Source organism: Danio rerio, chromosome 3 (genome assembly GCF_052040795.2).
Source record: "Danio rerio strain M-AB ecotype USA chromosome 3, GRCz13ab, whole genome shotgun sequence".
NCBI classification, from domain to species: Eukaryota; Metazoa; Chordata; class Actinopteri; order Cypriniformes; family Danionidae; genus Danio; species Danio rerio.
This window is the reverse complement of record NC_141023.1, coordinates 13329499-13344386: the sequence shown is the minus strand read 5'-3', so window position 1 is coordinate 13344386 and position 14888 is coordinate 13329499. Positions and strand designations below refer to the sequence as shown.

The 14888-nt window shown below is 35.3% G+C and overlaps 1 protein-coding gene across 9 annotated transcripts in view; it reads right to left on the bottom strand.

Moving 5' to 3' along the window:
- Positions 1 to 282: 282 nt before the first annotated feature.
- rgl3b (ral guanine nucleotide dissociation stimulator-like 3b) overlaps positions 283 to 14888 on the bottom strand; it is a 47146-nt gene continuing 32540 nt past the window's right edge. Inside the window, exons 15-19 of one of the 9 annotated variants that reach the window (XR_015479413.1) lie at positions 12981 to 13268; positions 9654 to 9768; positions 4904 to 6653; positions 3421 to 3833; positions 283 to 2847 (exon numbers count right to left, since the gene is read on the bottom strand). Coding sequence is in view for 1 of the 9 variants with exons in the window: in NM_001442879.1 (NP_001429808.1) it covers positions 6508 to 6653; positions 9654 to 9768; positions 12981 to 13268 (549 nt within the window). In the remaining 8 variants the exon portion in view is untranslated. 9 annotated transcript variants of the gene reach the window in all.

Sequence of the window (14888 nt, the reverse complement as noted above, 5' to 3'; positions counted from 1 at the left end):
ACATCAGTCAAACAGACTAAAAATATGAAGTTAAACCTTGTATAAATACACAAGAGCTTTGTATAAATACCACAAAGTGTTTCATGCTAATGCTAAAGGCTGCTAAATATGTTATTCAGTGATTGTGAGATTTTTTGCTATCTCATTTTCAGATCTCCTCTTTTACATAACAACAAATCTACACCACAAAATATGGGCAAAACCGGTCCTGATCGGCACTGTCCTTACTGGAGACTGTTTAGTGTACACTGAGGGATAACAGACGTTCAACAGAGACAGAAATGCAGAGGTCAAAGCAGTGTATTTCACACACAAATGCTTCAAATGTCCATCCGTGAAATGTTTTAGGGTCAAAATACATTACAACAAAATAGGAAATGGTTACAATTAGTAAAAGAAGTACTGTCAGATTGTGCACACTGCATTACATAATTTTCAACAGTATAAACTGGTATAAATAAATATTGTAGTGCTAAACTAGCTACATTACAGCGATAATATAATTTATCTCATTCAGTTTACTCTGCAAGAGCTTGTATAAGTGCGTAAAAAAGCACAGACTGATTGTGGAGAGTCGGGTTACTTCTATTCTGATCAGATATAACCCAGCCAACAAAAATATGTTTCAATAACATTCCTAATAAGTTATGCAAACGTCATTTCCAAATGTTCTCTGCACCTTTTGGGTTTGTTTTGGTTATGCAAATGTTCAGGGAACATTCCACTTCATCATTTCACAAACATTATGGCAACATTACTTTGAATGTTAATAGAACAAACAGTGACGCTAAAAAAAAACATGTACAACGTACAGAAAATATGTTGCTTAAAGGAATTTTAAACACCACATAACATGAACGTTCTGTTCTCTTCGACCTTCTTGCTGTGAGGCGACAGTGCTAACCACTTAGCCACAATGCCTCCCCATATTACTTGAGGTTTTTTTTTTTTGTTTAATAATATTATAGTGATTTTATAGTGATTTCTTTCATTTCCTTTTTGTTTGCTGAGTCAATACACTCAAAACATAATTTGTGCTGCTGCTTTTTTTAAAGTACTTATTTAAAATGAATCCAAACAAAACAAATATTGACTTGTGTTGTGACAACACAAAGGAATTCTGTGCAACTTAACCAGCAGGCAAAGGACGTCAACATGACATCAGATTGACATTGTTCCTCAACGTACAAATGAAAATCAGGTTGATGTCAGAACTCCACATCAGGTCGACGTCAATGTTCAACGTCCAACCTAAAATTGACAAATATCAATGTCTAGTGATGTTACAGCTTGACATTGTGTGGACGTTACAACTATGACGTCTATCAGACGTTGGATTTTGGTTGCATAAATGTCAATATTTGATGTCAATATGACGTTGGTTTAAGATGTTGGCTCAACGTTGAATTTTGGTCACTTTTTAACACAACCTAAAATCAACGTCTAATGATGTTACAGCTTAATGTTGTGTGGACGTTACCACTATGACGTCTATCAGACGTTGGTTTGTGGTTGCAGGAATGTCACTATTTGATGTCAATATGATGTTGGTTTAAGATGTTGTCTCGACGTTAAATATTGGTCACTCTAGACTGCAACCTAAAATCAATTAAATATCAATGCCTAATGATGTTACAGCTTGATGTTGTATGAACGTTACCACTATAGCGTCTATCAGACGTTGGTATTTGTTTGCCATAAATGAAGAATAAATGTCAGCATTTGATGTCATTTCCAACACAACCTACTGTAAAATCAAGCTGTAACATCATTAGTCGTTGACATTGGATTGAAGTTGTGTGGCCGTTACCACTATGACGTCTAACAGACGTTGGATTTTGATTGCCATACCTGACGAATAAATGTCAGTATTTGAAGTCAATATGACGTTGGTTTAAGATGTTGGCTTGATGTTGGGTTTTGGTCCAAACATCAACATCTTATAATATTACTGCTTGACGTTGTGTGGGCGTTACCACTATGACGTCTATCAGACGTTAGATTTTGGTTGCCATATCTGGAGAATAAGTGTCAGTATTTGATGTCAATATGACGTTGGTTTAAGATGTTGGCTCGACGTTGGATTTTGGTCACTTTTCAACACAACCTAAAATCAACCAAATATCAACGTCTAATGATATTACAGCTTGACATTGTGTGGACGTTACCACTATGACGTCTATCAGACGTTAGATTTTGGTTGCATAAATGTCACTATTTGATGTCAATATGATGTTGGTTTAAGATGTTGTCTCGACGTTGAATTTTGGTCACTCCAGACTGCAACCTAAAATCAATCAAATATCAATGTCTAATGATGTTACAGCTTGAAGTTGTATAAACGTTACCACTATAGCGTCTATCAGACGTTGGATTTTGGTTGCCATAAATGAAGAACAAATGTCAGCATTTGATGTCAATATGATGTTGGTTTAAGATGTTGGCTTGACATTGGATTTTGGTCACTTTCCAACACAACCTAACATCAAGCTGTAACATCATTAGTCGTTGATATTTGATTGAAGTTGTGTGGACGTTACGACTATGCCGTCTAACAGACGTTGGATTTTGACTGCCTTACCTGACGAATACGTCATAATTTGATGTCAATATGACGTTGTTTTAAGATGTTGGCACGACGTTGGGTTTTGGTCACTTTCCAACACAATCTAAAATTAACCAAATATCAACATCTTATAATATTACTGCTTGACGTTGTGTGGGCGTTACCACTATGACGTCTACCAGACGTTAGATTTTGGTTGCCATATCTGAAGAATAAGTGTCAGTATTTGATGTCAATATGACGTTGGTTTAAGATGTTGGCTCGATGTTGGATTTTGGTCACTTTTTAACACCATCTAAAATCAACCAAATATCAACGTCTAATGATATTACAGCTTGACGTTGTGTGGACGTTACCACTATGACGTCTATCAGACGTTGGAGTTTGGTTGCCATACCTGACAAATAAATGTCACTATTTGATGTCAATATGATGTTGGTTTAAGATGTTGTCTCGACGTTGAATTTTGGTCACTCTAGACTGCAGCCTAAAATCAATCAAATATCAACATCTAATGATGTTACAGCTTGACGTTGTATGAACGTTACCACTATAGCGTCTATCAGACGTTGGATTTTGGTTGCCATAAATGAATAATAATAATAATAAATGTTGGCTCGACGTTGGATTTTGGTCACTTTCCAACACAACCTAAAATCAAGCTGTAACATCATTAGTTGTTCCTATTTGATTGAAGTAGTGTGGGCGTTACGACTATGCCGTCTAACAGACGTTGGATTTTGACTGCCATAGGTGACGAATAAGTGTCAGTATTTGATGTCAATATGATGTTGTTTTAAGATGTTGGCTCGACGTTGGATTTTGGTCACTTTCCAACACAATCTAAAATCAACCAAAACATCAACATCTTATAATATTACTGCTTGACGTTGTGTGGGCGTTACTACTATGACGTCTATCAGACGTTAGATTTTGGTTGCCATATCTGAAGAATAAGTGTCACTATTTGATGTCAATATGACGTTGGTTTAAGATGTTGGCTCGACGTTGGATTTTGGTCACTTTTCAACACAACCTAAAATCAACCAAATATCAACGTCTAATGATATTACAGCTTGACGTTGTGTGGACGTTACCACTATGACGTCTATCAGACGTTGGAGTTTGGTTGCCATACCTGACAAATAAATGTCACTATTTGATGTCAATATGATGTTGGTTTAAGATGTTGTCTCGACGTTGAATTTTGGTCACTCTAGACTGCAGCCTAAAATCAATCAAATATCAACATCTAATGATGTTACAGCTTGACGTTGTATGAACGTTACCACTATAGCGTCTATCAGACGTTGGATTTTGGTTGCCATAAATGAATAATAATAATAATAAATGTTGGCTCGACGTTGGATTTGGGTCACTTTCCAACACAACCTAAAATCAAGCTGTAACATCATTAGTTGTTCCTATTTGATTGAAGTAGTGTGGGCGTTACGACTATGCCGTCTAACAGACGTTGGATTTTGACTGCCATAGGTGACGAATAAGTGTCAGTATTTGATGTCAATATGACGTTGTTTTAAGATGTTGGCTCGACGTTGGATTTTGGTCACTTTCCAACACAATCTAAAATCAACCAAAACATCAACATCTTATAATATTACTGCTTGACGTTGTGTGGGCGTTACTACTATGACGTCTATCAGACGTTAGATTTTGGTTGCCATATCTGAAGAATAAGTGTCACTATTTGATGTCAATATGACGTTGGTTTAAGATGTTGGCTCGACGTTGGATTTTGGTCACTTTTCAACACAACCTAAAATCAACCAAATATCAACGTCTAATGATATTACAGCTTGACGTTGTGTGGACGTTACCACTATGACGTCTATCAGACATTGGAGTTTGGTTGCCATACCTGACAAATAAATGTCACTATTTGATGTCAATATGACGTTGAATTTTGGTCACTCTAGACTGCAGCCTAAAATCAATCAAATATCAACGTCTAATGATGTTACAGCTTGACGTTGTATGAACGTTACCACTATAGCGTCTATCAGACGTTGGATTTTGGTTGCCATAAATGAATAATAATAATAATAAATGTTGGCTCGACGTTGGATTTTGGTCACTTTCCAACACAACCTAAAATCAAGCTGTAACATCATTAGTCGTTGATATTTGATTGAAGTCGTGTGGGCGTTACGACTATGCCGTCTAACAGACGTTGGATTTTGACTGCCATAGGTGACGAATAAGTGTAAGTATTTGATGTCAATATGACGGTGGTTTAAGATGTTGGCTCGACGTTGGATTTTGGTCACTTTTCAACACAACCTAAAATCAAATAATATCAACGTCTAATGATGTTACAGCTTGACGTTGTGTGGACGTTACCACTATGACGTCTATCAGACGTCAGAGTTTGGTTGCCATATCTGAAGAATAAGTGTCAGTATTTGATGTCAATATGATGTTGGTTTAAGATGTTGGCTCAACGCTGGATTTTTAGTCACACAACCTAAAACAACTAAATATCATTGGACGTCAAACTAACGTTCTCCTTAGACACTGGCTAGACTTTGCATTTTGGTCACCTGATGTCACAACCTGAATCTAACCAAATATTAACATCTCATGATGTTGTGTGCTTGCTGGGCAGCATTTTTACAGTGTAAATAACACAATTTGTATGGATTTTTCTGATTTATCTTAACCCATCTAAAATCTGCAATTAAAAAAAAAAACGTTTGTTCATAACATTGAAAGAACGTTGCCATAACATTAGATGAAGGTTTCCTGTTAGCTGGCATTAAAAGCATTCAATGAATGTTAAGTAATGCAGCAAAACAACCCCATACAGTGATATTTAACAACAAATTTATAAAATGCCCTCGAATGAAAACCCCACATAAAATTGGACAGAAATATGAAAGGTTGTCCTCACATACAAGCCATCGTCGCATGGTATAATCACAATAAACTGATATCAACCATACTGACCTTTATAAAAGTCTCATCCCAGGCCTCTGGGTGTGTGATTGTGTTTCTATTCAAGGTTTTCGCATTATAATAGTGTATCTGGTTTGAACATCTCTTTATGACAGGCAAAGAATGAGAGCTGAAGGTCGCCGAAAACATCGCTTCATCCCTTTATCACTGCACTGAATGTGAGGAATTCAAGAAGGTGCAGCGTTTGTTATCGTGTTCTTGTCACTTAAAACAATTCAAAGCAGCCGGGACAGGGTTACGAGTTCATGAAACTGAACCCGTGACATTTGCCTTTCCACCGCAAAGCCACATTCAAGTTCAAGTTGTCCTCACGTTTTCATTTTTTAACCAAGTACATGTATGCATTAAAAAAAGAGAAATCTCATCTTGGGTTTCCTGATGCATTGAAATGAAAGCCATTATGGACATTTAAAGGGGAACTATCATGCTTTCTGTGTGTGTGTGTGTGTGTGTGTGTTAAGTTTCAACTCAAAATACCAATCAAACAATGTTTTTAAAGCTGCTCCTTTAACGCTCTGATCCTAATTGTTTCATTTTGGTGACTGTCGCTTTAAATTCAAATGAGTTTGCTCTTTTTCAAAAGAGGGAGGAGCTACAAATGCCTGTGTGTCAGCATTAGTGGCAGGTTCAACAACAGGACTACTGTCCTATGCTAATGAGGGACAGATCGTCACTACTGGGCGGGGCTTTCTCCTCTGTTGGCACGTACAACTAGCACTGAGAATGTCAATCAAAGTGTTTCTGCAGACTGTTTTAATCTAGTGTGATAATAAAAATGTAATTAATACATCTTTACCATTAGAGTTTGGTTATTTTCACAGACTTGCCACACAACTGTGTTTAAACCCCTTATAAAAGGGATTTTTGCATAATAGGTCCCCTTTAAAAAGCTTGTGAATGTAGTTTCACGTAGAAAAATTTCCTTTAGTGTCTGAATGAAGTCAATTCTCCAGAAATGGAAGCTGTTATTTTGTTGCTCGTCCTGATGACAGCGAAATGGAGCGTATGAGTTGTTTGCGTTGATCTTTTGGGCATCTGCGTAGAACAAAGTCATAGTTGGCTGATGTAGACATGGCGTAAAAGACGTTGGCCTTTTCGGGGATAAGCAACTCTACAACAACAACAACAACAAAAATATACATTAGGATTGTGCAGCGTGTATTCTGGAAATGCAGGCACATTTTACTCTCCAAGATTAAACTTACATTTTTTTTAAACAAAAGCTTTAATGAAACTGTAAGAGCCTTTTTTTGTATTGTAATTCTGTGTTTGACCTCTAGAGTTCTGAATAACATATCCGCTTGTTGAGTGGGACGTCATGCGAAGTGGCTTCCGGCTTTTATCAAACTGTATGGGGAGGCTCATCAAATGATAATAATAAACATTTACAAAGCGATGTAATACTTTAAAACAGGGGTGCCCAAATTTGGTCCTGGAGGGCCGGTGTCCTGCATATTTTAGTTCCAACCCCAACTAAACACACATGAACCAGCTAATCAAGCTCTTTCTAGGTGTACTAGAAACTTCCAGGCAGGTGTGTTGAAGGAAGTTGGAGCTAAACTATGCAGGACACCGGTTCTCCAGGACTGAGTTTGGTCACCCCTGCTTTAGAATGATCGCAATATATATTTCCATGCCTAATATCAGATGGCCAGAAAGTGATTAATTTTTTATAGATATATATTGTTAAATGAATGGTGTCTGTGACTGTTATGTACAACATGATTCTATATCAAATTCCCTTTAATAAGTGATATGACTAAAAAGTGGTCATAAATTACAATTTTCTCAATTCAAATGAGTAGCGGATTGGACCCGGAAACAGTATTTTATATGTCACGACTTAACAAGTGGATATGTTGGCAAAATGGGAAGAGAAGACATTCACAAAACATATTTTGACCATGACCGTGGTAAAGCAGCATGGAAAATCTTATGTGGTTCATGACTGCATGATAAAGTGTATGAATTGTGAGTTGAAAATGGAACTGTACGAACTGTATGATAAATAAACATTGAAAAGCAGTATTATGGAGGACGACCTTTAATGTTTGGACTTACCATGTCGGAAACACCCCATTGCACCTCAAGTGACATTATTATTGGTAAAACCAATAATTAGTATTATTAATATTAGTCATTACAGAAACAGTTTTGAATAATAATACAACATATATAAAGATATATCTAAATAATGTATGTTTGTATATGTATTTAGGGATGTTATGTCTTGAAAATGTTAACAAAGCTTTATAGATCATTGGCCCATGAACTTTGCTTGTTGTCAAACTATTTCATATCTGCAACAAGAGGGGATTCAATCATAACTAGATGTTATAACAGCTTTTGTAACATTATTTATTAATATTTGGAACTTTTTGGACTCTCAGAAGTTATAGAAATTTAAAATGTAAAACAGGAAATACGTCAGGAATGTTGTCATTGTTTACATCCCTCAAAATGGTTTATACTGTAGCTATCTTTTGACTGTCTCCATCTCCTGAATATTGCATTCAACTTTTATTATTATGAAATTACACTGAAGTTTAATTTTCATCTTTGATTGTGTTTGTATTTGCATAAAATATCAATTTTTTGTGAATATTTGTAATTTCATTTGTAAAAAATACATGGGTAACACTTTATTTTGATGGGCCATTTGAGAATTAGTAGACTGTCTGCTTAATATCTGCTGATACTGCTCCTTCAACAGACATTTATCTGACTATATGAAACTTTGCAAGTACATGTCAACTTACACAAACCCCAACCCTAACCTAAAAGTCTACTTATAATCTAATGAGAATTAGTTGCAGTGTAATTTAAATTTAACAAATGGATCATCAAAATAAAGTGTGAGCAATACATTTTGTGTATGTCTCTCATTCTGGTCAACTCTGTTACATCGGTTATAAAAAGGCATAACAACCCTTAAAGGACTTTTAGAAAAAGCATGTGACTTGCTCCAAGTGATGTCATTTTCTCTAGTGGGAAACTTGGGAAGTCATTGCAGTGTGTAATCAGTCTTCTCTCATTCATTTGTTTATTTGTTTATTAACAGATTAATTATGTGCCAAATTTTAGTGAATTTTTTATTCACTTCTTAAAAACAGTCATATTAAAAATAGTATGAATATAATAATAATAATAGTATAATATGAAAATACATACAATTCTGTTTCAGTCATGCCATTTGGTATCTGGATTAAGCTAAAGCACAAAATGGTGATAAATGTCAAATCTGTTACCATCAACTCTGTTAGTGTTCTAAAAGGTTTAACAATAAGTTAAACACCAGTAACAGAATCAAATGTTTCCTATTTAACCATGTTGCATCATTTTACGTTAATGGATTCCGTTTACTGTACATATAGTGTATAAACTGTATACAGTTCTTGCATGTCATTCCAGTTCCAGGAAAATGAAAGGAAAACAGCCTGAATGGAAAGGTCTGGAATGTACCCGCAACTCTAGAATGAGTCATATAAACGCTCACTTTTAATCCATAGTTTTCATATACAGTTGAAGTCAGAATTATTAGCCCTCCTGAATTATTAGCCCCCCTGTATATTATCCACCAATTTCTGTTTAACAGAAAGACAATTTTTTCAGCACATTTCTAAACATAAGTTTTAATAACTCATTTCTAATAACTGATTTGTTTTATCTTTGCCATGATGACAGTAAATAACATTTGACTAGATATTTTTCAAGATACTATTATTCAGCTTAAAGTGACCTTTAGAGGCTTAACTAGGTTAATTAGGCAAGTTATTGTATAACGACGGTTTGTTTTGTAGACAATTGGAATAAATATAGCTTAAGGGGGCTAATAATATTGACCTTCAAATATTTTTTACAAAAATTAAAAACTGCTTTTATACTAGCCGAAATAAAACAAATAAGACTTTCTCCAAAAGATTAAATATTATAGGAAATACTGTGAAAAAATTCCTTGCTCTGTTAAACATCATTTGGGAAAAAATGTAATTAAATCACAGGAGGGCTAGTAATATTGACAGTAAATACTTTATAAATGCTTGTTAATAAATAGTATAAGTAGGTGAGTTGGTAAAGATAAATTGTCCTGCTTTGAATCAGTATTCAGTACCTCTGCCTTGGGCCAGAATTTGTATGAGGGTGAAATCCTGCTCATCGACATCCTCCAGGTTGTGTTTTTGCAGCGCTCTCTGGATCACCTGTGCCGTCTTATCCTGACTGGTCAACTGCACAACATATCATAAAATAAAATAAAAAGAAGAAGGAAATAAGAATTAAAGTAAGATAATAAGAATAGACTGCACGGTGGCGCAGTGGGTAGCACAATCGCCTCACAGCAAGAAGGTTGGTTCGAGCTCCAGCTGGGTCAGTTGGCATTTCTGACCAGAGTTTGCATGTTCTTGCATGTGTTAGCGTGGGTTTCCCCTGAGCTCATAAGATTCTCGAGCCCGGGGCTACCTCTTGGTTGCAAGGCAAGAGGGGAGTTTGAGCTCAGGTATATCTCGAGAACTCCCCTTCTTAAGAGATAACTACTTATAGGAGCATGTCTATGGTGCCGATTTGGATTAGTCAATTAACTTAAGTTTAGTGCTTAATTTGTGAATTGCGAGGTCCTGGAACTGATCAAGGTGACGGATCCGGCATGTTACCTGAGGATGTAGAGGTGTCGTGCACTGAAAGTGGGGAGCGGGGAGAGAGGGTGGGGGGATGCGTTGCATAGGATGGCGTAGGCGTGTCACGGATGAAAGTAAAAACGGTTGGGGAGTCGCAGTAAAAAGTTAAAGTGAACAGTGGACAGGGGAGGAGGGAGGTTGAGGAGGGCGATCGGTAAAATGAGGTGCCCTGCTTAAGTTGCATGTTTTTGGACAGTGGGAGGAAACCGGGGAACCCGCTGAAAACCCATGTGAGCACAGGGAGAATGTGTAAACTCCGCACAGAAACGTCGGCTGGCTTGGTAAGGACTAGAACCAGTGACGTTCTTGCTGTGAGGCAACAGTGCTAACCACTGGGCCACCGTGCCACCCATCTAGGAAAGGAGGAGGAGTAGGGGTGGAAGGAGGGATTCTTCAAAATGAAGATGGCTGTTATATGAAACTTAGGGTATTTATAGTGGCTTAGGAATCGTCTGATTGGTGAATCATGACTTGAATAAATGTAGGACCAGCCGCAAGCAATCTTAAGCACGTGATCCTCTCAAAATTAGTTTAATAAATTTTTTTTTTGTGGATATTCTGTGGAAGAGGGTGTGTATGTTTACTTAAAGAACTGGTTTTGAATGGTGTGTGTGTGTGTGTGTGTGTGTGTGTGTGTGTGTGTGTGTGTGTGTGTGTGTGTGTGTGTGTGTGTGTGTGTGTGTGTGTGTGTGTGTGTGTGTGTGTGTGTGGATTTCAGCAGATGTGTCTCCTAGATCATCATTTAAATAATTATACTTCTTAAGTAACAAAATCAATATTTAAAAGCTCTGAATGAAAGTTTTAAATAAATTAATTTACACAAAAAACTTTTTTAATAACAATACAGTGTATTAAAAGTTTTACAAAAATATTTGGATAATTAAAGGCGTAACACTGTATTATGCTTTTTTTGTATGTGCTATAAAACAAAGGCCCCTTTTTCCACTGCATGAAAATAAACAGCTTAGCTTAGCATGCTTTACATTGCATCATTTTGCTTTTCCTCTGCAGTTTAATATCGCTTTGAAATGGGTGGGATTACAGACATATAGTATAGTATAGTATAGTATAGTATAGTATAGTATAGTATAGTATAGTATAGTATAGTAGGTTATAGTATAGTATAGTATAGTAGGTTATAGTATAGTAGGTTATAGTATAGTATAGTATAGTAGGTTATAGTTTAGTATAGTATAGTATAGTATAGTAGGTTATAGTATAGTAGGTTATAGTATAGTATAGTATAGTAGGTTATAGTATAGTAGGTTATAGTATAGTATAGTATAGTAGGTTATAGTTTAGTATAGTATAGTATAGTATAGTAGGTTATAGTATAGTATAGTAGGTTATAGTATAGTCTAGTCTAGTCTAGTATAGTATAGTATAGTATAGTATAGTATAGTATAGTATAGTATAGTATACAATATAGTAAGAATTTTGATGGCAGGCAGATCACGCTACAGGCACATGCTCCAGAAATTTCATAATATGCAAGTGTTGCGTGTGGCGTTCACTCCTGCCCTTAATAATTACTTCCAATTGATCTTGTTTGTCTTTTTCAGTTTTCTATTGGTTGATCTGGTGGCGTCAGGCCTTTAAAAGAAACACAAGCGGACTTCTACCGGTCCCTCATTCCTCCACGCCACCACAGTTGTTGACGGCTTTATTGTTGTGTTCTCCTTTATGCTTTCATTTTGATATTTGTTTGGAGTGGGGAGCTCCAACCTGCCTTCTGTTTGGTTGTTCTTTATTATGTTTTTGGGCTCCCCATCTCTTGTCAATTTGGATTGTTTTGCTGGTTATGTTATGTTAAGAAATAATTTAGCTGGAGCACTTTGGCCGTTGTTTATTTATGTTACGTTGTCTTTCTGTCACGAGTCATATTTAAGTTAGGGACCGTAGCAGCAAGAGAAAAAAAACAATTAGATTTTATTTAAATATTTAATAGTTATTAGCTATTTGGTAAGATAATTTACTACAGAAGCAACACAATTACATTTTCAAGCAGATTCAACCACTTTATCCAAACTCTAAGCACTTTTCAAGCCTTGAATACATTAGATTAAAACCACACTTTTTCCACATTGAAAAAATGCTGAGTTTTTTTTACTTTTAATTCCAAATATCTAAAACTTCTTAAATCAAGAAGCATTTTGCAGACAAGTAAAAAATCTAGTCTTGTTTTGAGAAATAGGTCGAAATTAAGGGAACTTTTCCTTAAAACAAGCTAAATAATCAGCGAATGGGGTGAGCAAAATAATTAACTTAAATTTTTCAAATATTATTAACATGTTTTACTTGTGAAGTGCTTTAAAATCTGCATTTTTTATTCAATGTTTATGTAATCTCGATTGAAAAACAAAGAGAGGGTGGGACATACAGTAGCTCCTCCCCATTTAGAAAAACAGCCAATAGCGTTTTGTTTGATCACAGCTTTGCCAGTGAGAGTGGTTGAGCTCAAGCGCATCAAATGAAAACAAATGTGAAGCGTCTTGAAGGGGTGGAGCATGTCAGATACTAGAGAGCACTTGATTGGTCAGAGGATTTGATGAGAAACTGAAGTATGAGGTGACGTGGAAGTGACAAACTGCAAGCTTTGGATCTTTATATCAGTTTATAGTTTCTAAATGCAAATTTTGTCACTGTTTTTAAGCACACTAGCTTATAGATATTCTCAAAACAATCTGAAACTGAAATAAGCCTCCACATTTTTTGTTTTAGTTTCACGGGACCCATTTAAATGTGTGCAAAATTCAAGTTCTTACCAGTATGCTCTTGTACATGTTGCCATTGTTGCAGAACTCCACGCTGACCCTGATGATGCAGGAGTCGTCCACCTGTCGGTTGTAGAAAGGCAGGGTGGTCATGGAGAACGAGCGTTTATGAGACGAGACGTGCTGAGGGTCTGATGAAGCTGAAGATGATGAGGGAGAAGGTTGGCTCAGACTGAGGTCCTGCTGAGAGCTGAAGGACGAACTGGACATGATGGAGGAATCTGGAGTGTAAGATGATGGAAAAGCCTCAGTCGAGCTCTGACCGCAGCTAGAATGAGACTAGAGGTGGAAAAAAGAGTCTCATTTAGAGCCAGACATTTTAGTATCAAAAGCCCCTTTAAGCTATTGATTGTCTACAGAACAAACTATCGTTAGATAATGGTTTCCCTGATTACCCCAACTTTCCTAATTAACCTAGTTAAGCCTTTAAATGTCACTTTAAGCTGAATACTAGTATCTAAAATACCTAGTCAAATATTATTTACTGCCATCATGGCAAAGATAAAATAAGTCAGTTATTAGAAATGAGTTATTAAAACTATAATGTTCATAAATGTGTTAAAATCTCTTAGTTAAACAGAAATTGGGGCAAAAATATACATGGGGGGGCTAATAATTCAGGAGGGCTAATAATTCTGACTTCAATTGTACATGCATGAATACAATAAAATATCATTGAAGGGTTAGTTCACACAGAAATTGTTCAGTTTAACTAAAGAGAACTGTTTTTAGACATTTTTTTACCAGTGCATATTAGAAAAAGTACCATGTTTAATATTTGTGCTTAACGTTTGGCTTAAGAAAAATCAAATATGTAATCATTCATTTGATTATATCTTATTGACTATGATGTATTGTATGTGTGTACTATTTACAAGAGTTGTACAATTTTTTTAAAAATTGAATGGACCCTTTTTACAAGTCTGTTATGACGCGTTTAACGGTCATCAGCATCTTAAATGCTTTAAAGTTTTTACTATTTTTATTTTTAAAAAACATCTGAACATTTATATGAATGTATGTATTATATCATCTTAGCTTCAATTTACAAAAAAACGAATAACTGCTTGTGCGAGGGGTTTCTAATGCAGCGTCTATGGGATTTAAGGGGAAAATTGTTTGTTGCACTCGCCCATTGACTCCCATTTTCCCAACAATGACGACTTCCGCTACTGAGAAACCTGGAAATGTGAAAGGGTCTATTGTTAATTTTCTTACGACTACAGACACAAATTAGGTTTATAGCTAACTCTGGCACAACATGTCAACATTGTCTCTTAATGAATACATATATAAATAAATAAATAAATAAATAAATAAATAAATGTAATTTAAATAAAAAAAAATTTAATTAAGTTTAATTTAAATATAAAATATAATATTTTTTTCTAATTACAATTTAATTGTACTTTACTTTACTTTACTTTAATTTATATTTATATTTAATAATATATATATAAATAAATAATTTAATTTAATTAAATAAAACTTAAATGAATGCAATTTAATTTAATGTAATTTTAACAAATACATCATAAAATTAAATAAATATTAAATAAAATAAATAAATAAATAAATGTAATTTAATTTAATTAAAATATAAAATAAAATTTTATTTACTAATTCCAATTTATTCTATTTTTATTTGCTTTCATTTAATTTATATTTAATTAAATTTATGTAAAAAAATAATTAAATTAAATTAAATAAAACTTAAATAAGGCAACTCAGTGGGGCAGTAGGTAGTGCTGTCACCTCACAGCAAGTAGGTCGCTGGTTCGAGCCTTGGCTGAGTCAGTTGGCGTTTCTGTGTGTGTTCTCCCTGCGTTCGCTAGGGTTTCCAAGACATGCGGTAGAGGTGAATTGGACAGGCTAAAATGTCAGTAGTGTATGAGTGTG